Source organism: Ambystoma mexicanum, chromosome 11 (assembly GCF_040938575.1).
Source record: "Ambystoma mexicanum isolate Mex_15411 chromosome 11, UKY_AmexF1_1, whole genome shotgun sequence".
Classification (NCBI taxonomy): domain Eukaryota; kingdom Metazoa; phylum Chordata; class Amphibia; order Caudata; family Ambystomatidae; genus Ambystoma; species Ambystoma mexicanum.
The window spans coordinates 718,796,005-718,823,434 of NC_090934.1; the positions used below are offsets into that span (position 1 = coordinate 718,796,005).

At 43.5% G+C, this 27,430-nt stretch overlaps 1 protein-coding gene across 2 annotated transcripts in view; it reads left to right on the plus strand.

Annotated features, from left to right (window-relative positions):
- Positions 1-27,430, plus strand: part of SYT9 (synaptotagmin 9) — a 1,403,218-nt gene that overhangs the window by 269,033 nt on the left and 1,106,755 nt on the right. For both annotated transcript variants that reach the window (XM_069623586.1, XM_069623587.1), the window contains exon 2: positions 26,539-26,890. In XM_069623586.1, the coding sequence (XP_069479687.1) occupies positions 26,539-26,890 (352 nt within the window). The remainder of the gene's footprint in view (positions 1-26,538; positions 26,891-27,430) is intronic.

Below are 27,430 nucleotides of genomic sequence, written 5' to 3' on the forward strand. Positions count from 1 at the left end.
TCGGGCATACATTTTGTTCCTTCGCTCTATCATTATCCGCATGCTTCTACTGCACTTCTGCTTTACCTCAGACTCCTTCCTCCACCAGTCCCAGATTTCACCTGATGTCGTCTTTCATTTTCATCCTACTGCTCTTCTATTCTCCCCCTGATATTCCTTTCTTCCTCTCTCCCATTTCTGGCAAATCTCTCTTGCTTTTAATTCTTCACTGTTCAGCACACTCTCTTTAGGCATCCACTCATCAGGCATGTCTGTATAGCAGACTAAATTCCTTACCCCCTCCTCTGTAGTTCCTCTCATCACCTCCTCCTTAAACACCAGTGTTGCTACAGTTAACTTTGCAATCTCTCACTTCCAGTTATCTGGGTCATTCTATTACAAGCTTCCTGGTTCCCTCTCACACATGCACTTGGGTCTCTCTGTCCCCAATGTACTGGCTTTTCCTTTCAATAGCGTTATGGCGCTCTGTCCTCTGTCACTCCAACCCATCAGTTCTTTCACCTCAGCATCTTGCTTTTCCTTCTCTCCCAATTTCCTGGAATGCTTACCCTCCTATAGTCACCGTGGATCCTATTCCCAGTCCCCATGGTCTCTCTCACCTCTCTCTCTGTCTCCCAGGGTCTTCCTCTCACCAGCCTCTTGGGCATATATCTACCCAGTGTGCTTGGACTATCTCACTTTCCAGCCTTATTGGACTACCTCACTCTCACCTGATCCTTCAGAGTCCCTCTCTCCCTACACCTCAGAATTCCTACCTATACATACCACAGAGCTCCTCTCTCAACAGAGTCCAGAATGTATTTCTCCCTAGCAATGTGTGTTTCTCTCTTTCCAATTTTACTTGTGGGTCTCCTGCCCCATAGTCCTACCTCGCCCTTTAACCCCCCAGATTCCTGGGTCACTTACTCCCCACAGCCTCCATGGATTCCCTATTCCCATGCTTCTGCTTCTCTCTCACCAACCTCTTGGATTTCTCTCCCTAGCTCCTCTGCCTCTCTTTCTCCATCATCTCCAAAAGTGTTTCTCTCCCAGATTCTTCTCTCTCTCTCTCTCTCTCTCTCTCTCTCTCTCTCTCTCTCTCTCTCTCTCTCTCTCTCTCTCTCCCTCTCTCTCTATCTCTCTCTCCCTCTCTCTCTCTCTCTCTCTCCCTCTCTCTCTATCTCTCTCTCTCTCTCTCTCTCTCTCTCCCCCGACCCAGCCCTTAACTGAGACCCAGCCCAGCCCCTTTGGTCTTTTATAGGACATTTACCCCAACTTCTAGCCTCTCTCTGTCCTATGGGAACAAAGGAGTGTCTCCCAATGTAATTGGTATGGAGATTGGTAAATGGGCCCTGGTGTGAAGATGGCTTGCAGTTTTTGATATTGCACTTAGATTTTTTACTTACTCTCTTTGGGTGGTCCTCTATCTGCTTACCACACCATGGCTCTGTTCTGGGGAGGACTTCCTTAGCCTAATAGGGCTTATGTGTATGTGCACAGAGGCCTTGTGGGCTGACTTCTTCACTGCAGATATTTTCTTTCTTCGTTTAGATCCTGCTCTTTCCCACTGTGATTTTGGATATGATGTCTGCACACCTGTAACCAACCCCATTGCAAACACTTTGGGACTACCCATTATTAAAGGAGCAGGACCTTCTAAGGTCGAAAAGTGATGCTCCTCAGACTCCTGCTCGAGATGATATTAAGTTATTAACCAAATGCTTCTCCCCACACCAACCCTGGGCCTATTACTCCATGACTTGTGGTGGAATCAGGCCCTGTTGCTTACCCCACCATCCATCAATAAGGTCTGGCAGGTGACTTCATCACACCACCTTGCCATCTGCCAGGCCCTGAAAACTTTTCAATCAAATCAAAGTGTCCATCCAACCCCCGTCCGTGGAACCACCTCATATGTATGTATACATGTATGTATACATGTATGTAGGTTATTTATATAGCACAAACCTAGAATAGAGCACTCTATGATAAAGGGAGTGGAACATACAGGAGGCTATAGGGTTGCCTTGTTATGCTCTGGTCCTCATGTGTCTGGTTGTATTCTTTGAAGAACAGTCTTAAAATATTTTTTGAACTGCAGGAGGGAGGGTGCCAGCCTGAAGATAGCAGGAGTGTTCTTCCAGGTGTGCATGCATTGTAGGAGAATGCTTGATTCCTGGTTCTTGCACTTCTTGTATCTTGGTCATGTGAAATCTTGGCTCCTTGTGTTGCATTGACCCAGAGACAGTGTTATTTTCAGCTAAGTGTGCCAGCGTCATAAACATTAATGCTTTGGCAGTGATGCAAGCTGTCATGAAGGTGATAAAAGCTTTGATGGGTAACCCGTGTAGTTCCTTGAGAGGGGGCAAGTGTAGTTGAGTCCTCCAGTAAGGTGAACTACAATGTGCTGAAAAGCTTTCAGATGGGCCATAGTAGTAGTTGGAATACCTGCCAGAAGGAGCTTACCCCATTTAGGTGGTAGAGCACCAGGGCCTGGATGACTGAAGTGTCTGAATGTGTGCTTTTAGTGAGTGATTGCAGTCAATGGTAATGATTAGGGATTTTGCACTAGCACATGTTGCTGGGAGAAGCCATTGAGATCCATCTTTGAAAGTGGGTGCATTTGTTAGCACCTCCAAAGAGGATAAAATCTTGTTTTGATAGGGCTGACTTTCAGGTAGGAATTTGACATCCAGGCTTAAATGGTGCCATGGCATTCATTCAATTGGTGAATTTTTTCAAAGCAGTTGACACACACTTGTACCAAAAAGACATCAGAATAATGGTGGATTTTGATATTGAATTTGGCCAAAGAGTGCCCCCAATGGCACCCATATCGAGGTGAAAGATGACAGGAGAGAGGGTGAAGCCTTCTGATTTTTCTCAAGACAATGTTGGAATCTGCAGGTGCCCATCAAAGGACTGTGGCATTGAATCCCATGTGGCAGGAAAGAGTGTTGACTAGCACTCTGTGATCGACTGTGTAAAATGCAGCAGAGAAATTGACCAGGAACAGAAGGCATGGGCCCCCCTCGTCTATGATAATGGTGCTGTATCTTGGATGGTTGGTGTTCTTGAAGTAGATTGTGTTGGACAATCTTTTACATAGTTTGAGACTGACAGTCCTCTCAGTGATCTTGCAAATGAAGAGAAGATTGTTGATGTGGCAGTATGTTGATGCGTCCTCTGGGTCGAGTGTTGGCTTGTTTGTTAGGGGTAGGAGCTGGCCAGTTTTCAATGCACTGGAGAAGAGGCTGCCTTGTCTGAGTAAGGCATTGATAATGTGGGGGTGAGGAATGACAGTATTTCCTATGATGTTCTGCTGAATGGAGACTGTGATGACATGGCTCTTGTAGGATGTGGCCCTGAGTGATGCAACAATGGTTGTGAGTCCTTCCAGTCGTAGGGTATTGAGACATGGCATGGTGATATGGAAGGAGGGTCAAAGGTGGATAGGTGTCGTCAAAGTGGTGACACATTTTGTGAACTTTCGTGGTGAAGAACATGTGAGTCGATTGGTTTGCATCTCTTTGTGAGTTTAGGAGCTGCAGGGGCTGGTGGGAAGCTAATGCCGTGTTCAGCCTTGAAGAGGTCTCTCCTCTTGTTGAAGGCTTCTGCTATTGATGCTGCGTAGCAGTATGCCGTGGCGTAGGTGATGAGGGTCCTGCACGCTGAGTGGAGGATGTTGAAGCCTTCCTCTCTATGTGCACTCCATTCCATGCCCCCATTGCCTTCTAAAAAGCCTTGAAAACATGGATTTTCAATTGATAAATGTCTCATCATCTTAGCCTCCCTTCACATTTTGTCACAGTGCCAACAGATCACTCTGTTGGTTTACATAATCTAATGAAACGGATGATGAGGACAAACGGACATCAATGATGGCATTTGTGGACACACTTTCATGCTGTTGTTTAAAGTAATTTTTCCTTATAGTCATCTAAATGTTGTATAAAGTGAATCATACATGTTCATGGTCCCTCTGTTATGTTCTCTGTGGACATCCCTAATGGAATGTATCATCATGTCAGTGGATACATTTATATACAGATGCCATTGTGAATAGACAATCGGCACTGGTATGATGGCTTGATTTGACATCTGCTGAAGGAATTTTGCAATAAATGCAGTAGTATAATATGCAACTAGGTGGGCTAAGTCGAAGACCAGTCATCGCTGTTGTAAACTTTCTGCATAGTTTGAACTTGGACGCTATCTGTCAATGACCAGAAAAACCTTAAAGGACTTAGCCCTTCGATAAGCAACTGGACAAGCAATTTGAAGAAACAAAATGTGAAAACATACAAAAGTTTTTGAGGAAACAGGATTTTCTTTTGTAAAAACTGTTAAATCAGTTAACAGAATAAAAAGAAAATGTGCAACTAGGCCTAGTCTTTTGCCTACTGAAGCGCTCTTTAAAAATGAATGGCCTAAGGTCTTTTCTGAATTATTCATGGTGTTTGTGCCATCAGAAGGAGCAGCCCAGATTATCCAAGAGCACGGCACCATCATGCTCTCCCCATGTTTATTTCTTTGAATATTTTCCTATGGACAGCATAGTGTTGCTAGTGTTTCCAAGGCATTCATCCCTCTGCCTCTGGCGGCCTGGGGTTTTATGCACAGTGTTTTGAATGGCATGCTCTCCCTCTGCCTCATCCCCTTCCAAGGACCCCCGGCCCCTCCACCCCCAGATATAAATAATGGTTTTGGGTATGGGGGTATCCATTTTTGCTCCTTGAGGTTAAGTAACACTTTAGCTGCCTTGTGATTTGTGGATTTGGGATCTGAGGATGCTCGGATGCCTTGTTTTGAATGTCTCCAGCCTCGACATTATTAAATATCTCTCGAGCTCTATTCAGGGGTCCATATTCAGAAGCAGAATAGCTCTTTGAATGAATCATTTGGCGCAGATGCTTCCTGTACTTGCCTTATAAAGGTCTTGTTCATTGCCCATCGCCTGCAAATGAAGGCATTGTTTGTATGGCTTCCATTAGTCTGGTATGACTACACATAATAGTATCATAGGGGAACTAGAGACCAATTTCATTATGACCTCGCGTAAGACCTTTTCTCTGCAGCACAGCAATCATTATCTGGATGAGAAATGACTAATGACTAAGGCTCCCGTTTTTACAGTAATTATCCGTCTGTACTCATCCAAATGTATTTTCTTGTCATAGCATCTGAATGTGTCTGCATTTACATGTTACTCTGTGAAAGAAACGAGCTGTAGCGGGTATTTGTCCACATGTATTCAGATGAAAAATGTATGTTAGGGTTTACATTCCTATTATACGACACAAAGGGTGCTGGGCTCCTGTATTACAAAGCAAGTTCCATATCCACCTTCAAAACGATCTGGATTTCCATGTTCTTAAAAACACTTGGGCCACATGGAAAACGGAGGTCCTCCAAGTCAAGACAAGTGTCATTCATTTCTTTAACACAAATGGCACTAGTTACAAACAAATGGCATTTCCTTTGTATTGTTCTTCCAAACTGGGCGATCTCAGTCATGGGGCAGGGCTGTGAATTGCTTTAATCTTGCCACACTGTCAGTGTGCACAGCCATTTGGACTGCAATGCATAATGGTAAGCATTGGCATTCTAAAAAGAGGCCCATATTTGCGGTTGTTTTCAGTTTTTACAAATAAATACTAGACACTGATTAATTTCCATCTGTACTTACATGTAAGAATCAGTAAAAACGGAATGACAAAACTTACTACCAGTTAAGGTTGAAGAGAGCTCCATCCTACCCCATTACTCACAGGGGGTCCCTCATCCTTCCATCTCACAAGGATACACAAGCAGTGAACTATGATCCTAACCTCATCCCCTCAATCTATACTTTTTTCCAAATATGCTTTTGTTAAATATAATTTTTCAAAAACTCAAAGAGAAATGCAAAAACAGAATATCAAATCCTAAGATCCTGTTTCGCTGTCCAACCCAAAATAATGATTCACAGGCTATCTAACTTTCACTAGCAACACTGATGACTGGAGAACCGTCATTAAGATATTTTTCACCTTATCCTTGTCTAAAATCAGGAGAGGCCTTCACCAGACATCTACAAATCTCCTCTCAAACCTACAAAACTGACAATAAATACTTATGATGATAGAACTATTAAATTTCAAGTTTAATAGCCAGGACTTCAAAACTTAGCCCATAATATCCCTAAACTAGCTACTCTATTAAAGGCCCTGTCACCGCTACCAAAGATCACCACTCTCGAAGACATAGCTCACACTGCCTGAATTTCCCCAGGTAATGAGCAACAAAGAACTGATTCCCAGATCCAGAGCACCACTGTAAAATCTATACCAACCCCTGGCATCAAAGAATATTACCATACCCTCAACTCTGCCTACAAGAACAGCAAGTGCCTCTTCCCAGAAACCCCATAGCTCAACTATAAAAATAATACATGGATCAGTCAGGTAACACATTCTCTTTAGACTATGGATAGTTTATAAGTGAGACCCCAATCACTAATCGATGGAAAATATCCCCCAATCCCAAATAAAATACCCAACATAACAGTGAAAATAACTATTGGAACATGCAATGCTGAATCTTCCACAAAACATACCACTAATATATGCCATTCCATTGAAGAATTCAAGGTATCCCTTTTTGCCTTTTTGGCCTCAACAAGACATGGTTCATTGATTGCTTCACAACTCCTCCGAACACCCTTAAATCCACTGGTTGCAAGATTAATTCTAACAGAGGAATGGGAAAACTATGGGCAGTGGTGGCTCTGCTCTTACCAAGTCATGCTAATCCTCCATCATTTGAATTTACCACATGAAATAATTTGAAAGTATAATCTTAAATGCTTCTTTGACCTGCATATGTCAGGTATCTGCCGGGTGGTATACAAGATAGGATCAAACCTTCCTTCAGGACTGGTTAAATATATTTATGAGTCTCTATCGTTCAAAATCATCATCTTGGAAGATCCTTACCCTTTGGTGTTGCTCACCTTCTAACAAAGCAGCCAAGAATTTATGTTGCATCACAAGCAATCTTGTGTTTGACCCATCCTTAGCCAATCCCATTCATAAAAATGGCAACTCGTTTAACACCATTGCCTTTTATAGCCTACCACTTGAAGTTACCATTCCTGTCCAATACCATAAATAGCATTGTTTCGCTATTCAGTCTGAGTCACAGTCCAAGTAAGACTTGTCCCCAAGATGGTTCCCTCTTTGGTACTGTTTGAGCAGTCGGCATCCCACCTTACTGATGAAGTAGAATCATTGAGCACCTTTCTCGGTATCCAACAGTTGCAAGATGTCTTAAGTCTGCCTCAATTCCTATGCAATCCGCCTACAAACTGAATGCTTTTTTCTTGCATCCTATGACAATACATTTAACAGTCTACATAAATTGAAAACCATATCCTTCATGAATACATCTCCGGTGAGGTTGAGTGAGGTTGTTCAAATCCTGAACCGGAGCATGTACTAGACATGAGTTCCCATTATCACTTCCTCCCTATTACAGTGTCGTGTTCCAGAAGACTTGCAGAATGCTGTTGCTAACACCATTTTCAAGAAGCCTATACTTGTAAACCACCTCTTTCCTTGCTATCTGCATTGGTAAACATCCCAATTCAATACTGACGGTTCACTTTTGGAAGTGTATATAAAAAAATCCAATGCTATTTACCCTACACAAACAGGTTTTTCACCATGGCTGAGGGACCAAATCCTTTCTTGGCAACAATCTCAGACAATATTGAAAGAGCGGTTGAAGGAGGCTGTGTTGAAGGCTAAGTCATGCTTGATCTTTCAGCAGCCTCCAACACCAATGTCTACCACATTTTCCGGACTTTTCTTGCTGGATGTGTGGCTGCAGTAACATAATTGTCCTGGTTCTCCTCCGTTCTCACGAGCTGTGCTCAAGCAGTCTTCATTTTTCTTTACGTTGCTGAGCCACGGCCAGTGATTACCCTGGTTCTTCTGGGCAACTTGTTCTCTCACATTCATTTTGGGATAGCACCAGGAAACATGCTTTTAGTAGAAGTGTTCTCTGCAGATGAAATTACCATGAAAATAACGCATGTATTAACTCCTCAACAGCTACACATCACAACTTACACCTCAACTGTCCAAAAATGTCATTTGATGACATCGGGAGGATAGCTCAGGGGCAACGCACTCATCTTGGAAGACAATGCAAAGCAACACAGATTCGATCCCCGGTCCTCGCTTAGAAAACTCTGGTTATTATAATATAAGCATGTGCTTTCCCTAGGATCCAGGAAACAAGTGAATCAGCAACATCTCTGTCAGACCTTTCAGCATAAGGGTTTCAGGCATACCTTATCAAAGAGGTGTTACCACCACACCATTGTGGATGTTATTTCACCAGGAAATAACCGATGTGCCCTGCAAAACACAAAGACAACTGAAGTCCTAATAAAAAATGTGGATCACATAGGTTTATTATGAACTGGACATGTTCAACAGGAAGAAGCCTTGAGCACATTTGGAGAAAATCAGTAGCCCGATGAACAGTGTGCTTTTACAATACACTCAGGAGTTACTAAATGCAACAAACAGGCTTTTTCCAAAATCAGTGGATTTATTGTGCCCAGTTACATTGTGGCATGTTTAAAATCTTTATGGTAATGAGCTTGCCAGGCCATATCAGTTGCAGTCCCGCCACCTCTTGAAATATTACAAACAAACAAGCTGAGGCATTCAAGACCAGCATTACAAACATTCAATCCAACAAATAAGACCAATGTAGGCCCACCACCCACCCACATGTGGGACCCAAACAAGCTATTCATTTCACCAGGTGCTCACTTGTTCCACTAAATGGCATTATACAACTGGTTAAAATCTTGGCAGACTCAACAGAACAGTCTTTCCAATGTCCAGTGGCCTTAATCAAAGAAACCATGCCTACACTAGCTCCTGCGCATATGTAGAGGATGATTCAAGTGGCCAAATCCCTACTATGAGGAGCAACCATAACACCATTTTTTTAAGCTCGAAATTACAATGGGCCTCATTCCGAGTTTGGAGGTAATCATGGCGCTTTTAGCGCCATCACTACCTCCAATACCATTACCGAGTCCGCCCTCGTTCAATGGGGATTTACCGGTCTATTCCGACCTTTGCGGGACCGGTAAATCCCCATTGAAAAAGCCATTCCCATTTGAGCCCCCATAGGGCTCAATGGGAAGGCGCTAATAACGGTACTGCAAATTGCGGTATCGTTATTAGCTCTTAAGTCCCTTAACGGGTCCCGTCCTTAACGCCTGGTAAATCCAGGCGTTAAAGAAGGGACCCGCTAAGGGAACTCGGATAAGGGCGCAAAGGGATTACCGGCACCAGTGTCCTTACCGGTGCCGGTATCCCTTTGCGCCCAGCTCGCAATGAGGCCCAATGTGTCCTACCACGTTGGTCCATATCTAACATCCTATTTGTGGTGACAATTTGGGAGAAAATAGATTATAAGCATATTTCTTATTGCGTTAAACTTCCAGGCATTAAAGTGAAGTGAGAGGATTTGATTTTTTTTTTTTTAAAGCTGTTGGAATTCCCAGCGATCCCCTTTCTGTTTTCAATTCTCATGAAGCACTGCCACATCCTGGAGAATTGCCATGCTGATATGGTTTAGTTAAAAGCCTTCCTGTTTCTAATTTGTACACAGCCCCTAACAAATACTTTCTTAATCACATCCGTTTGTCAGGCCATTTGCGTCAATTAATGTCAACAGAACTCCTAACATTGCCACGTATTGATAATCAAAGCAGGGAAGGGCAAACCGGCTTGAAAAGGAATCTAAACAATGCTGAGGTTGATCTGAAGATCATTTAGGGCCTAAGGCTTGAAATGGTTCAAAACTTTCAAACCAGAATTTGAATAGATATGGGAATTTGATGATTTGACTCCGCTCTACAACTCTTTGGCAATACTGAATTGTAGTTACTGGAGCAGTATCGATTATTCAATATTACTGGCGGCTAAGGAAACGATGCAGTGGGATTATACAAATGAATACAAATGATAAAAGTGTAGAGAATGGCTCGCCCCGTTGCATACATTGGTGTTGGGGTTGCACTCCAGTCACTAATGTGTTACAGCCTCCCGGCACCGACAAGGGGGCTGGCAGCACATTTCACAATAAGGGGCTTTGAAAGTATGCGCCAGTGTGAAATGTTTAAAAAGAAAAATGCTTCTCTCTGTTTGAATGCTAGAAATGCAAGTGGGACAACAGTGGTTCCTGCTGTTGCTGTTCCATTTAAAAGAAAATGCATGACAAGGTCAACAATGATCCTGTCATGCATTGCATGTCTCCTTGTCCCGATTCCAAAAATGTGCAGGAAAAATGTACTGTGTTCTGAGGACTTCAAACAGCATTTTGTATGTGGATTTTGGATGCACTTTGAAATATGCAGAAGCACTGCCTTATTGGTGCAAATGCTCAATGGGATGAATAAGGGCACATGAATGTTCACATCTGTGATGCAGACGGACGTGCTCTTTGGCAATAGGTGCACTTTTTTGGTGCAATTGAGATGTGCACCGCTTGTGCCAAAAAAAGGTTTGGGAATCTGTACCATCATTTCTTAAAATCCACATGAATTGTAGATGTTTTTTAACCCAATTTGAGCCATATTGCCATATAGCTTGAATTGGGTTGGGCCGATATGGACATTATCCGACTTGGGTCGATTCGAGCAGATTCACACCTTTACTTCAAAGGCGTGCAACGCATTCAGGTCGAGCACATTAAGGCTTTCCCATCCCTAATTCAAAGCACTTGTGATCGCTCCAATGTTTGGCATTGCCTTCCAAATCCACGGTGGTTAAACCATAGCCAACTAGTGATATCAAAAGCTGAGTCACTCACATCTTTTCCAAGTTATTGATTTATTGTCTATGGTAGGTTTTGAGGACGTACATCATAATCCTTGCAATCTGAATCATCCCCTGGTTTCCTGTCTCTGCCGTTAAAGAAAGTTTCTAGGTAACTAGAAGGGGCACATGAGTGACCTCCTGCAGCCTTCTCGTAGACGTTGCTGATGTATTGGAGAGGGGTAGCAATGTAGCACTTTGCTTCTGAACCACAAAGAATGCCAAAAGCTCTCCTAAAGACAATTATTAGTGCTCTCCCGGTTTCCTATCCCTGTCGTTAAAGAAAGTATCTAGGTAACTAGATAGGGCACATGAGTGACCTCCTGCAGCCTTCTCTTAGACATTGCTGATGTGTGGGAGAGGGGTAGCAATGTAGCATTTTGCTTATGAACAGCAAAGAATGCCCAACGCTCTTCTAAAGACAATTATTAGTGCTCTCCTGGTTTCCCATTGCTGTCGTTAAAGAAAGTATCTAGGTAACTAGATAGGGCACATGAGTGACCTCCTGCAGCCTTCTCTTAGACACTGCTGCTGTGTGGGAGAGGGGTAGCAATGTAACACTTAGTTTCTGAACAACAAAGTTTCTGCCCAAAGCTCTCCTAAAGACAATTATTAGTGCTCTCCTGGTTTCCTATACCTGTCGTTAAAGAAAGTATCTAGGTAACTAGATAGGGCACATGAGTGACCTCCTGCAGCCTTCTCTTAGACATTGCTGATGTGTGGGAGAGGGGTAGCAATGTAGCATTTTGCTTATGAACAGCAAAGAATGCCCAACACTCTTCTAAAGACAATTATTAGTGCTCTCCTGGTTTCCTATCGCTGTAAGAAAGTATCTAGGTAAATAGATAGGGCACATGAGTGACCTCCTGCAGCCTTCTCCTAGACACTGCTGCTGTGTGGGAGAGGGGTAGCCATGTAGCACTTTGTTTCTGAACAACAAAGAATGCCCAAAGCTCTCCTAAAGACAGTTATTAGTGCTCTCCTGGTTTCCTATACCTGTCGTTAAAGAAAGTATCTAGGTAAATAGATAGAGCAAATTAGTGACCTCCTGCAGCCTTCTCTTTGACAATGCTGATGTGTGGGAGAGGGGTAGCACTGTTGCCCTTTGCTTCTGAACAGAAAATAATGGGCAACTCTCCCCTAAGCACAATTATTAGTGCTGCAAGTGACGTATAGCTAATAAAGACATAAGCAAAGGATAATCCATACTAAATCACGGAACAAATTATAAAACATGCACAAAAAGAATGCATATCTAGATAGAATGCATGCCATGTTGAGTGTACTTACAGACAAATCAATTAACTGTACTTGCAAAGGAATATGTACTAACAATTACAGTCCTTAATTTCTCAAACAATACTGTGAATAAATAACAAAAGAATGCCCAAAATGCACAATATAAAAATAATATTCACAAACAAGAGTACATGAAATGAAACATTTGATTTTGGAATGGAAATTTAAAGAGTTTCAACAACATGAATGTTAGGCAGACTCTGCCATTACAAAATGTACAGGCTGTTTGTAATTGTGAAACATCCTAACTTTAGGCATGTTATTAAAAAGTAGAACCATCCGATTTGTTCGAGTACAATCCAATTGTTTGTGAAAAATGTTTAGATGCATCTACTTAATCACATTTCATTTTCGGCTACAAGGCACATTACAGTTAAAGCCAAGTCTTCTTCAGGATGCCAACACCAGTACAGATGTCATTCATCCAGCTGTAGAGTGCTCAGTGTGGATGTGTGCAGCCTGTCCAAGTCGTTATGTCTACAAAACGCAACCAAAAACGCACAGTCTTGAGCAAGGGATGTATTACAATCCGAGTCTCATGATGTATCAATGGAGTGCATACCAGGAGAACACTGTTCATTCCCCTAATGTACTGCGATGGTTTATGTCTGCCACATCTTACTGATGATACATAATAGCGACCAAGGTAGCATCAGGGTGCAGGGAACAGGCGTCTTGCATCAACGCACCACTGGAAAGTGCAGCAGTAACAGCACTTTGCTTCTGCACATCAGCATTATGAAGCTATGCACATGAGAAGAGGGAAGCATCCCTGCATCCCCTTTTTTTGCCTTAGACAGTTTGGTTGCTGAGGTGAGTGAGGTGGACATTAAATGGGATGTAGTGAGCTGTTACCGAACTGGTGCCTAGTGATCCTAGCTGTTCCGCCTCTGTGATGAAAGCAAAGGAGCCCAGAGAAGTAGGTGGCACACAGCATCCCACAGAGACTGAGGAGGGAATAGAGAAAGTGCAGGTACATCACATTCCTCACCCACCCCTGCTTTGCTCTTGCCTTACACAATGCTGCCATGGGGTCACTTGGAAACTCGGTACGCCTTAGTGAACCCTTGTGAACAGTGGTCGAAGTGAGCGGGAGCAGTCGGGAGCGGTGCCCAGTGGTCGAAATGAGCCGGAGCGGTCGGGAGCGGTGCTCCTCTACTTTTTTAAATTACCTTTCACAGCTCCTATAGTTTTATTCTAAAAAGAAACCGTTCCAGAATGGTTTAGTTTTAAAATAAAAGTGTAGGAAGAAGTTGAAACTTGCACTTTCAGTGCAATGCATTGAACGTTCCCTTAAACAGCAGGTGCACGTGTTTGGGGTGTGTACTGTGTGTGGGAGGGGATGTGGTGATGGGATTTGTGGGGCGTGGGTGCAGACCAGCAGGGAACATAGTTCCACTACTTCTTTTCGTACACTTCGACCACTGCTTGTGAACTGCGAGGCATTATTATGACTCTTTGCTCTTGCATACACCAGAAAAGTAGTGAATGGTCAGTGATATAAATTGTTCATATCGTCTAGCAAAGATATGTAGCTTTATAGGGAGGGAATGCTGAACTACTGAGTTGGGCCCACCCACAGAAAGGAAATTGGAAAGCAGACATAACCTGAAAGGTTTACATATCTCTGGGTTAACCCCGGTCTATTTCCTCATACTCCATTGTTTCCCTAAGCAAAAGCTAAAAAGGTAATTAGACGCCTGATAGTACTACATAGAGTTAGGAGGATGCAATGGGAGACCCACATTCATCATACACAATGTGTGTGCTCCTAGGTAATGTGGAAACCGCAGGTGGAAATTCCCACATGAAAGGCCCACACAACTGTACAGCTTAGATCTAATTATTGCAACTTAATCATAAATTGTGTAGTCAATCATATTCATTACAGATTTGTAAACAAAACAACAACTCATAAAAGTAATAACCATTTACCATTACGAATTATATAAAAACATTGCAATCTATGAAAGCAAGCCACTATTCTACAATACATTTCAAATGTATTTATTTATTTATTATATACAGGAGGAACAATGCTCTTTTGATCTCAAAAGAGCGTACAATAGATAAGCAATCCAATTTGACAGGAAGCAGTGAGCTTCTTTCGATGGGGTGCGTTTTAGGGACATTCTCACCAGGTTGTGGAGGTGAGTAAATGGAACAGTCACTGGGGACAATACATAAGTGGACATACATAGATTAAGGACAAACAACATTGGACATTTTTAAGGGCAGGTAAGCAGTATAGCCTGCTCGGTGTTTAAAGGAAGGATATGCCTAATTTTCCTAATATTTAAGAGGTTGAGGCAAGCTACTGCTCCAGTGTTGGAGAGCAGAATTGTAGAGTGTAAAGAAGAATGGACCTAAGACACAGCCTTGTGGAACACCAACAGTTAGAAGAGTGAGTTGAGGGGTGTTGTTGCTCCAGGAAACAGAAAATTGTCAAGGTGTAAGGTAAGATGCAATCCGGGCAAGGGCTTCATCATGAATCCCAAGATGAGAGTATTAAGGAGATCAGAGTGATCAATAGTGTCAAAGGCAGCAGACAGGTCAAGGAGAATTAGGATAGAGGCTAGGTTTGAGTGCTTAGCAGAGGAAATGAAGTTGGACACCCTCATGAGAGCAGTTTCCGTGGGCGACAGGAGCGGGAACCTGCTTGTAGGGGATCTCAAAAGTTGTGATGTTTAAGAAATTGATTAGACAGTTGAACACAGCCTGCTCAATCATTTTAGAGTACTGTGGAAGGAGAGACACGGGGTGAAAGTTAGCCGGTAGGTTCGAGTCAGCACTTTGCTTTTTTAGGAGAGGTATGACTGCGGCTGTTTTCAAAACAGAGGGAAAGCAAGCAGAGCCGAAGGACAGGTTGAAGAGTTCAGAGAGTTCAGAGGCCACCATAAGGGTAATAGGCTTGACTAGCTGAGGACCAAGAGGCTCTAGCGGGGCACAGGATGGGTTAGCCTTCATCAACAGAGATAGCACTGTGTCAGTATTAGTGAGACTAAAGTGGGAGATGGAAGCAGAGGATGATGGTAGAGCAGGCGGAGTGTAAATGTAAGCGGAGGGTGTGTGAGGAAGGTTAGGAGAATCTCGAAATTTGGAATTTTTTGCAGCAAAGTATTCAGTTAGATCATTAATTGTGAGGGTGGAGTTGATAGTCATAGACTTAGGAGGAGTGAGGAGTGAGTGTAGGATTCCCTGTAGCTGGCGAGATGGTTGGAGTGAAAGCCAATGAGTATTAGGTAGAATTCTCTTTTAGCTCTAGTGCCACACAGCTCCTAAATTAAGTTCACCTCCTTACATTCATAGATTTTGTTAAGCTGTAATGGATGGCCTTACAAAGCACAGATTCACACTTCAAGAGTGCTTGGAGGGTTTTCTAAGCAGTGGTGTTCTGAGGCATTTGGAACAGAGTTATTTGTTTGTTGTTGACCTTAGTGTAGTCCCTCGGTATTTAGTGTGTTTTTGTAACAATGTATTTGTTCACCTTTTTCACAGTGTGTGTTAGTTTTCCCTTAGGTAAAGAAGTTTGCATTTTCCTCTTGTGCCTTTTCTCCCTTTATGTCCCCTGATAAAGCATAAACAAACCAACAAAAGTGTTCAAATGCCAGTTTGTAACCCAAGAAAAGAAACTGCACTTTGCCCTGTGTGTTTTCTGTGTACTGATTCGTTTGTTCTATTAGGAGTCAGATCCCCCTTTTAGCCTAAACGATTGCATCAGAGTACAGATAGGGAGAAATAGCACATGAGGAGGAATACAAAGCATTTAGGCATTGTTTGGTTATTTTCCCACTCATTGACTGCACCTCACCATGCTAATCCCTATGGCCATTCCCACCCAGTTGCTGCCCCTAATCACCCTAAACACTTCCTCAAGGGAACTATTTCAGCTCAATTTAATCAATTCTTACATTCTGATATTAAATACTATGTGTTTTGAGGTGTGGGGACATAGCCTGGGGTGTCAACGATGAATACTACAGAAATGCAATACAATCCTTCCCAGGATCCAGAAGTGAAATGGGACAATATGTCAGAAGGTAAAATGAGTTGCAGGACCTCTGTTTAATAGTAGGCTGTTTACGATTTATTTTAATTGTATTTGGGTATTTATTGAGCACAAACCTAGATTCTGGAATTAATTGAGTGCTGTACGGATTACGCAAATATATTAAATGGTTGAAGGTAGAACAGGCTTTATCACTTATCATTTATTACCAACATACCATTTAGGACAGAGCTGTGCAACCTGCAGCTCCCAAGATGTTTTGGACTACAACTCCCATGATCTCTCACCATTGATGTTCTATGGCTGATTGGAGTTGTAGTTCAAAACATCTAGAGATTCAAACGTTGCAGAGTCCTTAACTAGCAGGGTAGTGCAACTTTTTACAGTAAGTAAGTAACATATACCCATGGTGAAAGGTGGTGAAGGGTTAAAAGTTGTAGCGCTATGATATGAGATGAGATGATATGATATGGCATTTATAACGCGCCTATACACAAGTGTTTCAAGGTGTGACGCAGCAAGGGAGGAGAACAGAGGGAGGACAGAATATGATCTTACTAGGCCAGGTGTCATTCAGATTGCGCAAGTGTGTGGGACTATGTTGCAGGTAATCCTCATGAGTGTTACGGGTTGGCTGGTCATGAGATGGTGAGTCTTACAAGGTTTGAAGGTGCTTTTTGAAGAAGAGGATCTCGATTTCTTTTATGAGGTAAGTAAGACTGTATGGTGTTTGGTTTTGAAGTGGATGGGCGTCCAGGATCTTAGGGCACAAGTGCTTGTTTCGGGGTTCCTTCTTGTTTGCATTTCTGCTGCTCCATACTGGCAAGGTGCCAGGTTCTGACACAGAAATGGCCGCCAGTGATGGTGACTTAGCATGCCAGGCCAGATGGAGCAATCATGATGACAGCTTTGCACATGATGCAACTGCATTTGAAGGTGATGCATGCATGTACGGGTAGCAAGTGAAGTTCGATAAGCGTGAACATTATTAGACTATGTTCAGAGAGCCGATGTGATACCATACACCTGTGCATTCTTCTAAAGAGTTTAGTTGCTCAGATTTGCTTCCTTTGTAGACAGTAGAAAAACAAATCTGAAATGTGGTAGAGGCTGTTGGAGTAACAGTCTCGAATGCACCAGGGTGATGACATCCATGCTTATATGTGGGAATGTCAGGTATGCATGATGCGTGAATGGGTTGAAGCATACAGTGTGTAAGTGGCACAGATATTAGAAGGTTCTGCTTAATAGCTCCCAAAGACGTATGAGCTCAGTTGCTCATGGTAGGGACCCCATAGCAAAACAAGAGAATATGCTATGATGGTGGAGGGTGAAGGAACCCAAGTTCTTTCTTTTGTCACGGAAATGTTCTCATCCATTCCATGTATTCTTTGACTGGCTACATAAATAAATTCTGCTCCATGCATATGTAAGTGTCAGGTACACGCACAGCTACTTTACAATTTCACATCTGTTGGTAAATATTAATAGAGCTGTTCATGCATCAACACAGTGTGATCATTTCTATTTGTGTAGGACAGAAGCATTTAGGGTGGTATTAGTAATGTATCCTGTCTATATTGCGCTTTCCCCTGTGCATGGCCTGGTACACGGAAAAGCAGGTATAAGGGAATCACCCCTTTGAGAATCAGGAAAGTGCCCCACCATTCGTATGCTGCTCGGGTGGCACAGTTGTATGCTGCAAATTCTGCAGGCGTTGTGAAATTGCCAGCACAGTCATTTGTGGGAGTAATTTTAATATTGTGAAATTCTACCATATGGAGAATACAGCTATTCCCCATCATTGGATCTTCCATAGATTCACATGCTGTGAATATTCCCCACCGTCAGGCTAAGAATCCTCCGTTACCATTTGGTTTCCTTGCTAAAAGCAAGAAAAACAACTCTAGTTTGTAGCCTGCCACCCTTGTTATGGGTGGTTTTGGTTCTAACCAATGGGACCTCAAGTAGTTAGACACTAGTCCCTCCTCCTCTTCCCTTCAGATTCTAACTATGTGTTGAAGCTGAAGGGAGTCCTCAGGTTTCTTCCATGAAGACTCTACAATAACAGTTAATTTAAAAACTATCGCTTCATAATTGTTCACAGAAAAATCTCAACATCTCAAATAACAACGTGAGACAGATAAGTGGGAATTGAGGGGAAGCGGCGACCCCTTTTTAAGGCCTATGGCACTTGTGGCCTAAAAAACGTGTATGAAGGGGACAAACATACCAACTGTACGGTCGACCGCTGCAGCATATGCAAGGGTCTTAGCTCTAAAACCCATTAGGATAGCAACCGGAGGCTGGTATATTTGCTTAATAAGTGTAACTAACCTGAATACCCCTCCTACATCGAGTCACCGGAGAGCATGGCTGTCCCCGCCAATAAGCGACCATGACCATGCTTCTGGGAATGAGCGAGGTCGGATAATCAACTGCAGAAGAAACACAAACACTAGGTCGCCCATGGCTATGAGCTCTTGTGGTGCAGGCAGTCCCCTTAGTGGCGAAAAGAGATCTTTCAGAGCTCCTTTTAAGTCATTGTCAAGTTGCAGAGCAGCGACTGCAGTAGATTCTAGGGTTCTCTGGTGTAATGGTTGTGCCTGCAGCTTTTTCTGCTTATATATGTTGACAATGAGCCATCCTTTTGTGGTTAGTGTGCTGCCAACGACATCAGTGACAAGCTTTCTTATCTCTGCTTTCCTTAGGCAACATCATCGGTGAGGCTGAAGGAGGCCTTTTGCTGTGCCAGGGGAGTGCTTGGAATGCGCAGCGGGCCAAGGCACGGGAGCTGTTGACTAGATGTCCGTGGTTACAGTCGCTGTTGACACCACTGTAGGGGCCTTATGGCTTGAAAGCTTGGCCTGCCCTGGGGACTTGGAATGTGTCCCTTTGATGTGGATGTATTCTTTGTGGAGGATGCTTTGTGGAGGAGGCTGTGGAGGATGCTTTCGATCCCTCTCCTCTGCTAGGGACTATTAAAGATCCAGATTGATCTGCCACTCAGCTTCCAGACCCTCCAGGTCACGTTTGGGCCGTAGGGCTAGAAGCAAATAACCAGAGTCTACCTCATTGCCTACCAAAAGGTGCCTCACAGTCTCACCTCTAAGTCGGCCAACACAAGAGGAAGGGGATTTGACAGACACGGACGCAGGTGACCCCTGTGACACAGTATCTTCATTGTCTCTCTCCCTGCAGAGAGATAATGACTGGGACACTCCCCACAGGAGTAACCCCACAAGAGGAGGCTACAAAGCCATCTCCCCAGATGGCATCTTGGAATTCCACTCCATGATCACGAAGGCATGCAAGGAATTTGGACTCCTAGCATCTGAAGAAGAAAAGGAATGTTTCTTGTTTGACCACATGAGAAAGGGGCAAAAGGCTGTAGTGTCCATACTGGCCCTTGATCATGTTTGGCAGGAAAGCCTCAAAACAATTCAACACCTATTCACAACACCAGCGGCAAAAACCCAGCTGGACAAGAAATATATTCCCTCTGAGTCTGCAACCAAGTGCCTAACATCCCAGCCCTCAGCAGAATCTGTGCTATTGGCGGTGGTGGGCCGTAAGGCCAAGTGGGACAAGCAGAAATGCTCAGTGCCTCCAGACAAAGATGTACAAAAGCAGAATGCATTTGGGAAAAAGATATTAGGGATAGGGCCACTACTGTAAAGGTGGCCCATTTTCTCCCAATCATTGCCTGCTGAGGTAGCTCAGATCTTAGAACATCTTCCGGAGGAGAAAAGTAAGGAGGCCTACAACCATAGCATCAACATGGTGGTGGACCTTGCAGAAACAGGGTTTAAGCAGGTGGGAAATGGCATAGTCATGAGGCAGGCATGTCTTAAATGTACAGACGTCACAAGGTGGTGGACATGCCATTAGAGGGGGAGAAGCTCTTTGGTCCTAAAATTGACAAAGACCTCAAAGCCATCTAGACAGAGACAGACACGTCTAATTCCTTACATCCCTGCAGAATCACTTGTCTTTTCGTCCCCTCTAGGGTGCCGCTGCAAGAGCATCCACATCCTCCTCCAATAAAGGCAGTAGGAAATATTATAGAGGATCATCCTACTACTCATAGGCTACAAAAGATAATACCAAGGATAACAGAAGTCCAAGGATTACAGGCAGATGAAGCAGCAAAAACAATCCTCCTGCTCTCAGAGGGGCACACAGGGAAAAACCCAGCAATGACTACGTCCCTCAATGCAGTGCCATGGGGGGCGAGTCTACAAGTTTGCCCACAACTGGAGACAAGTAACAACAGACAAGTGGGTGCTGGATGCAATATTTTATGGACATCTATTCGAGTTTACAAAAAGGCCTCCTCCCATACCACCAGACACAGAAACAAGCTCCTCTGAGAGGTGCAGCACATGCTGCAAAAAAAGGCCATAGAAAAGGTACCCAGAAGACTCAGGGGAAAGGGAGTATATATCCGGTACTTTGCCTTCTGCAAACCCGACAGTAAATGGAGACCCATACTGGACCTGCAAAAGCTAAATAAATTCATAAAACACCAAAAGTCCACCATGGTTACCTTAAAACAGGTAATAGAAACAGTTCAGTACCACAACTATCTAGTGTCCCTGTATCTCCAAGACGCTTACTTTCACGTCCCCATCCATCCGGACACAGGAAATACCTATGGTTCATGTGCAACAACTCTCACTATCAATTCTGGGTTTTTCCTTTTGGCCTAAAGTCAGCGCCACGCACGTTCACGAAGTGCCCCACCCCAGTAGCGGGCAGCCTCCGCAGGGAAGTCCACTACGTCCACCCATATCTAGATGATTGATTGGTGCGCGCGCCATCCCTTAACAAGTCTAGGAAGTCCATGGCAGCGATGGTGCGTCTCCTCCAAACCCTAGGTTTTGCCATCAACTACAAGTCCTTGCTACCGCCATCATGGAAGCTAGTGTTTCTTGGAACAAAGTTCTCAACACAGGAGCCCAAGGTGCTCCCATTGTGGACACAGCTAGACAACCTCAGGGTGCTGATCCTGGTGTTCACACCAAAGAAGTGGCTGACAGTGTGCCACTGTATGTGAATGCTCTGAGCAATGGCATTGTGAATACGCCTCATCCCGCACTGCAGACTTCACATGAGGCCGCTGCAGGAGTTCCTGGCAACAAGGTGGTCCCAGGTATCCAGGAAGTGGGGGGACCAGGTGCAGATCTCATACAGGCTCTCCATGCAACTAAAATGGTGGGCAAATGAGGCCAACATCAACAGGGGGAAGACATTCTAAGAGCTGACTCCCAGCAAGACACTGGTCACGGATGGCTCACTACAGGTTTGGGGCATGCATGTGGACCAGCTGCACATCAGAGGGCTATGGACCCCTCACAAGACCTCCCTACACATCAGTGCACTCGAGCTCAGGGCAGTCAGGTTGGCGCTCAAGCCTTTTCTCCCGGTGATCAAGGGGCAGACAGTCAAAGTCCGCACAGAAAATATAACCGCAATGTATTATTTGCAAAAGCAGGGAGGAACGTGGTCCAGAACCCTGTCTCGGGAAGCACAGCAAACCTGCCACTGGGCCATCTTGCATAGCTTCACCATTCATGTCTCAAAGCCAAGAATGGGAGCTCAACCTCGACATAGTACATAACTTTTTTGGCAGTTGGGCCGCCCATTAGTGGACTTTATCACCACAACAACAAATTTTCAGGATACACCAGCAGAACGCCTCAACAGGTGTCGATAGGGGATGCATTCACTTTTGCGTGGGACGGCCGCTTTGTATTTGCTTTCCACCCTTCCCAGTCCTGCGCAGGGTGATACACATGATCAGGAAGCATCGGTGCAAAGCCATCCTCATTGCCCGAATTGACATGGTACTCAGACCTTGTCCCTCTCTCGACTGGCAAGCCCATCAAACTCAGTAACCAGCCAAGACCATTTCCTTCTGCCATAAATCGTCATGGAATCCCCTGCATGTGCCCCCATGCGCGCACTTCACGCGTGCTAAGGCAGGCTCAGCTGCATGGTGGGCAGGAGTGCCAATTGCTGACATCTGCCAAGCGGCTACCTGGTCCGTACCACATACATATACAAAGCACTACTGTCTGGAGAGGCACCAGGAATGTGCAGATAGGAAGATCGGTCCTGCAGCGCCTATTCCAATAAGGTACACTACTATGTTTGGAGATTAACAGTTGGTGCTCTCCTATGTTTTGGGATTCAGAATGTGCTGGTTTTGACCTCTGTGCACCTCCAACAACTATGTACCGCTACTTATTCAATTCACACCATGTAAGTCTACAAAAGAGCCAATGCTGGAGGTGGAGAACATTTCTTAACTGTAACTCCTGTTCTCCAGCATTGGTATCTTTAATAGATTCACATTCGCCATCCTTCCATCCCAGAGTGTAAAAACCGGTCTCGACCTCCAGGCATTCATCACCAAGGGGTCTGATTCTGAAAGGAAGAGGAGAAGGAGCGACTAGTGTCTAACTACTTGAGTTCCCATTGGTTGGGACCAAAACCACCCATAAACAGGGTGGCAGGTTACAAAATAGAGTTTTTTTTCTAGCATTTAGCAAGGGAAACCAAAGGGTAACCGAGGATTCCCAGCCTGACGCCGGCAAATTTTCACAGCATGTGAATCTATGAACGATACCAATGCTTGAAAACAGGAGTTACAGGTAGGAAACGGTCTTCTGCTATCACCTTTGAATTAACTAGATTACATGAAAGTGATTGCAATTATTTGTGAATCAGGGCTAGAGTTTTTAGCTGCTATTATTCACTTTCCCTGAAGAAAGAATGTGCATCAAAGATGGACAATCTTTTAACCCCCATTTACAATTCACGATGACTTCAAGTAATGAGTTCACTAATTTTTTGGACCTTACCATATTCCCCCTCAATGGGGTCTTGAAAATTAAACCTTACCATAAACCGACCGATAAGAACTCCCTACTGGATTATTCTAGTCACCACATTAAACATCTACGTGATAACCTTCCATTTGGCCAATTTCTACGTCTCAAAAGGAATAGTTCTGATAAAGAAACTTACGAAGCTGAAGCTTCCACACTCAGTAAAAAGCTCAGACAGAGAGGCTACCCCAAAAAGCTAATAAAAAAATCAGCCAAAAGGGCATTCAATAATAACCGGGAAGCCATATTAGAACCTAACACAATAAAACCTAAAGAGGACCGTATAGTCTGTGTGAACACCTTTACGGACCAGAGTTTTGAAATCACCAACATCATAAAGAGAAACTGGAACATTTTCAGAACTGCTACACAAGCTATCCCTATGACCATATTCGCTTACACAAGAAGCACCACCATTGGCAATAGAGTCAGAAACAGCAAACTCAAATCTGTCAATACTCCAGAACCTAAATTGACCACCCTCTGGGGTCTCCCAGAAGCCACCGGACATTACCCCTGCACCACATGTGGGGTCTGCAAATTAACTGCTAGAACTAAAGAAGTTGATGTTGGCCTCTCAAAACTCTGGACCCAAAGGAACCTCACTAATTGCAATACAGATTTTGTTGTATATATGATCACCTGTATATGTGGATTGCATTATGTAGGCAAGACTGTTAGAAAAGTAAAAACTCACATCATGGAACATCGGAGCTGTTTGAAGAACAGAACTGAGAATGCTCCACTTGTGAAACACTTCAATCTTCTGAAGCACAAATATGAAGACTTCACATGGACGGTCCTGCTTGCCTTAAAAGGAACAAATAATACAGCATGCGAAAAGAAACTGTTGAAAATGGAACAAAAGATGATCTTTACCCTACATAGTGATGTTACAGGGCTCAATGAATCAATTGACTGGCACAATATCTAGTTTGTCGGGCAGGCGCAAGTCTTTGTCTTTCTATACCTTTAGTCACAACGCCAAGTACAACACTAATCACTGAGGAGACACGGGTCTTCCCCACTTCGTTTGGGTCTCTTAGTCTAGGGGCTTCCCCACATGTTCCCCTTTTTGCCTTTTCCGTCTTTATGAGCTCGGATGTATCTTTTTTATGAGCTCTAGTGTACTTGTTATATGGGAGACCTATGCTAACTAGCCTGGCAATGCTCAGTGTCCACTTTATACTTCCTTACACTCCGCTCTAAGATGGCCGCCGTCTTCCCACTACTGTGTTCCCTTGACTACCAGCCAGTATCGGCCGCTTCGCGCTGCCACAGGACACACTGAGTCGCTCCTACGAAGATGGTAGACTGGTGCTCCACTTACCTTCCACATTCGGTAAGCTTTCCTGCAATTCTTTAGCTGACAAGTTCCTTCCCAGTACCATGACTGCCTAAGGATCGATCGACTATATTACTGATGGTATCCTCTCTTTTACCTTTATTTTTTTTTCAGTACGGATCGTAGTGATTCGTTCCGGCTCTTACCCCTACGGGTTGACCCTCCTTTTAAGGTATATACGCCGTCCACCTTACTATTAACCGGCACGCTGAACACTATGGGGCTGTCTCGTCCTGGGCAGTTATACTTGCCCAACACGATCCCTCACCATTTTTCTAGATATACGCTATGGCATTACCTGACTGTCACAGTCCGATCACTGCATGGACCCGACATTTTCACGATCTCCACGGGAGATATGTCCTTTTCACCGACAACAGGTTCCTTTCTTTAGGCAGGATTCCTAGTTAGCGGTCCTACTCTCACATTCATCGGAGGTTTGTCTTATGGATATAGACGGGTTGTCCCATTCCTTGTACTTACTGCTGTACTGTGTGTACCTATAGGCTTTTCCAGTCGCAGAACTGTATGCTATGGATATCTTTTATCTCTTGTAGGGCCGCAAAGGTCGTCAATCTACACCTACTATTCTTAGTAGAGAGCCCCCACTGGCACCTTGATAGGTAGTTATCTCCCTTGATAGGATGCCTTTTTCTTTGATTGAAATTTCCAAAGTATTCAGTTATTTTTGAACTGACCCTTTGATGTCTGTTGTTTTTATCTTTTGCAGGTGCTATGATACTGTAATAGTAATGTTTACCACTCCAATTGTTAAATAGGCTACGTTGTAAAAAGTCCCTCCTGATGAATGTTCCACACTTTTTTCTAGCGGAACAGAAACATGTCGAGACAATTCTCTGGACTCTAAACAGAGACTAAAATCTATGACACACCTATCCAAACCTGGTTGGGTACTATAATATTTGGTTGATAAGTACCTGCATTGTTTTTCTGTAACACCTTTTTAAACTGGGCATCTTAGCCTGTTACGTATTCCTTGTTGTTGCCTTATATATTAGATGTGACAATTGTTGTATTGTGGACCAATTTATTTAATTGGATGTTTTAAATTTTACGATTTGTTTGTTATTAAAAATTGAAACTGTTATTTTAAACCTTGTCTGGTCCCACCTTTGGATTTACTCAGAGTGTTAATGTTAGACACCTCTGGTACCTGCCTGATAACTTTGTCTCTCCATACAGTGACAATCTTTACCTGTGCCAGAAAATATTACAGCAAAATGTCCTTGGAGGGACAAAGGTCAATTTGCGATTGTAAAATAAATTGCACCAAATGGCTAGTGGTGTATACAGCAATTATCACCAAACATTTGGTGCAAATCTTTGTGCACAACTGGCCAGCACAAGCGCAATCTGTGTGATCCTGCTCTTATGTGGTGAGGCTCTGTACTGTTGCCAACAAGGTATCTAGCTTCCGAAGAATACATTCAAAATAATCATTTCTGTGTCTCACCAGTCTTCTGAAATGAGTGTTATGTACAATACCAGTGACAGTATTATATATTTAACCATGTTTTGCTCTTGCATACACACTGCACATGCACAATTACATTGTTGAAAATTCTAACACTGCACCGTTGTATTTTCAGTGTGGCTAATGTAATTGCATATGTGCAAACTGAGTTTGCACATGTTCAAATATACTCCTGCTACCTTTCATAATTTACACTGGCGTCATGATATTTGGCACCAGTGGCAGAGCACTTTGATTCGCTGGAAGAAGGTTTTTCAGAAGCATCTGACAATTGACGACGAGTCAAAAAAACAGCATTTTGCATTAATCGATCACTGCTAAATTGCCTTGCACAACTACAAAACTGCATGCAACGGCCAATAATCTGAAAACGAAGCACATAAAAATACCAGGCACACATCCCTCCTGTCAATAAACACCGTTTTTGACATTGACAGCGTTATTCACCAGTCTCCTTAGTAGATTGCTTTCGTGTTTGTGAAAGGCAGAACTAAAGTTCATCTCTTATGCAGAAAGATGTTGTCTTTTCTTAACCTTTGCGAGAAAATATCCTACTCTACATTGATTTAACAGTTGTGCTCAGAGAGTAGAAGCTATAACGTGGTTCTTTTCCTTCTTGTTGGCAGATGTTTCAGTCAGCTTGCTGTCTCTTGTGGTGTCAGCTTGTGGACTTGCCCTCTTTGGCGTTTCCTTGTTTGTATCCTGGAAGCTCTGCTGGGTCCCTTGGCGAGATCGTGGCTTTTCCTTTTGGGGCAAAGAGAACAACCACGAGCAGCTAAATTACACTGACACCGACAACAACGATCACGATTACAGCGATGAATATCTGAGGAAATCCTCGCTATACCCCGATTCCTCCATGAAAATAAGCCACACGTCTCCTGACATACCCTTAGAAGCAGACACGGGCGGGAAAGCCAACTGTGTGCAATACACTCGTATGCATCGCCAAATCACAGAACCAACTTCATCAGCTAGGTAAGTATACACCATCATGTATTCTTTGTTTAGGGCGATATGTGATGCAAGTAACAATTTGCACATGTTTTGCATAGTTATAAGACAACATTATTATGTTTTTTAATTTTAAAAAGTGAGCAAAATTGTAATATGAAAGTTATTTTTGCTTACAGTTGTATGATTGACAATGAGGACTAATTAATTACGCGGATTGTAATGCAAGGAACCATATCGAAAATGAAATGGAAGCGTAGAATCAATACAAACATCTGAATCTTAAACTATCATGTTAAACACCTTTCGGAACATCTCCCACTTGGTGTGATTGTGTTTATGTCTCACCAGTAAGCCTGGTTGAAATACATCTGGCGGAATCCCAAATCATCTAAATTTTCACTGTAATTGGATAACTTAAGTGTGGCAAAATCTTTAAGAGTGTCAGGTGACAGATTCGGGTTAAACTCGAGCCAATTCATGCTGATGAAATGCTGCTGTAAACACTAGGTTTAAGAGGTGAAGCATTTTCCTGCCAGCACATGTTCAAATCAAGCGAAGTAT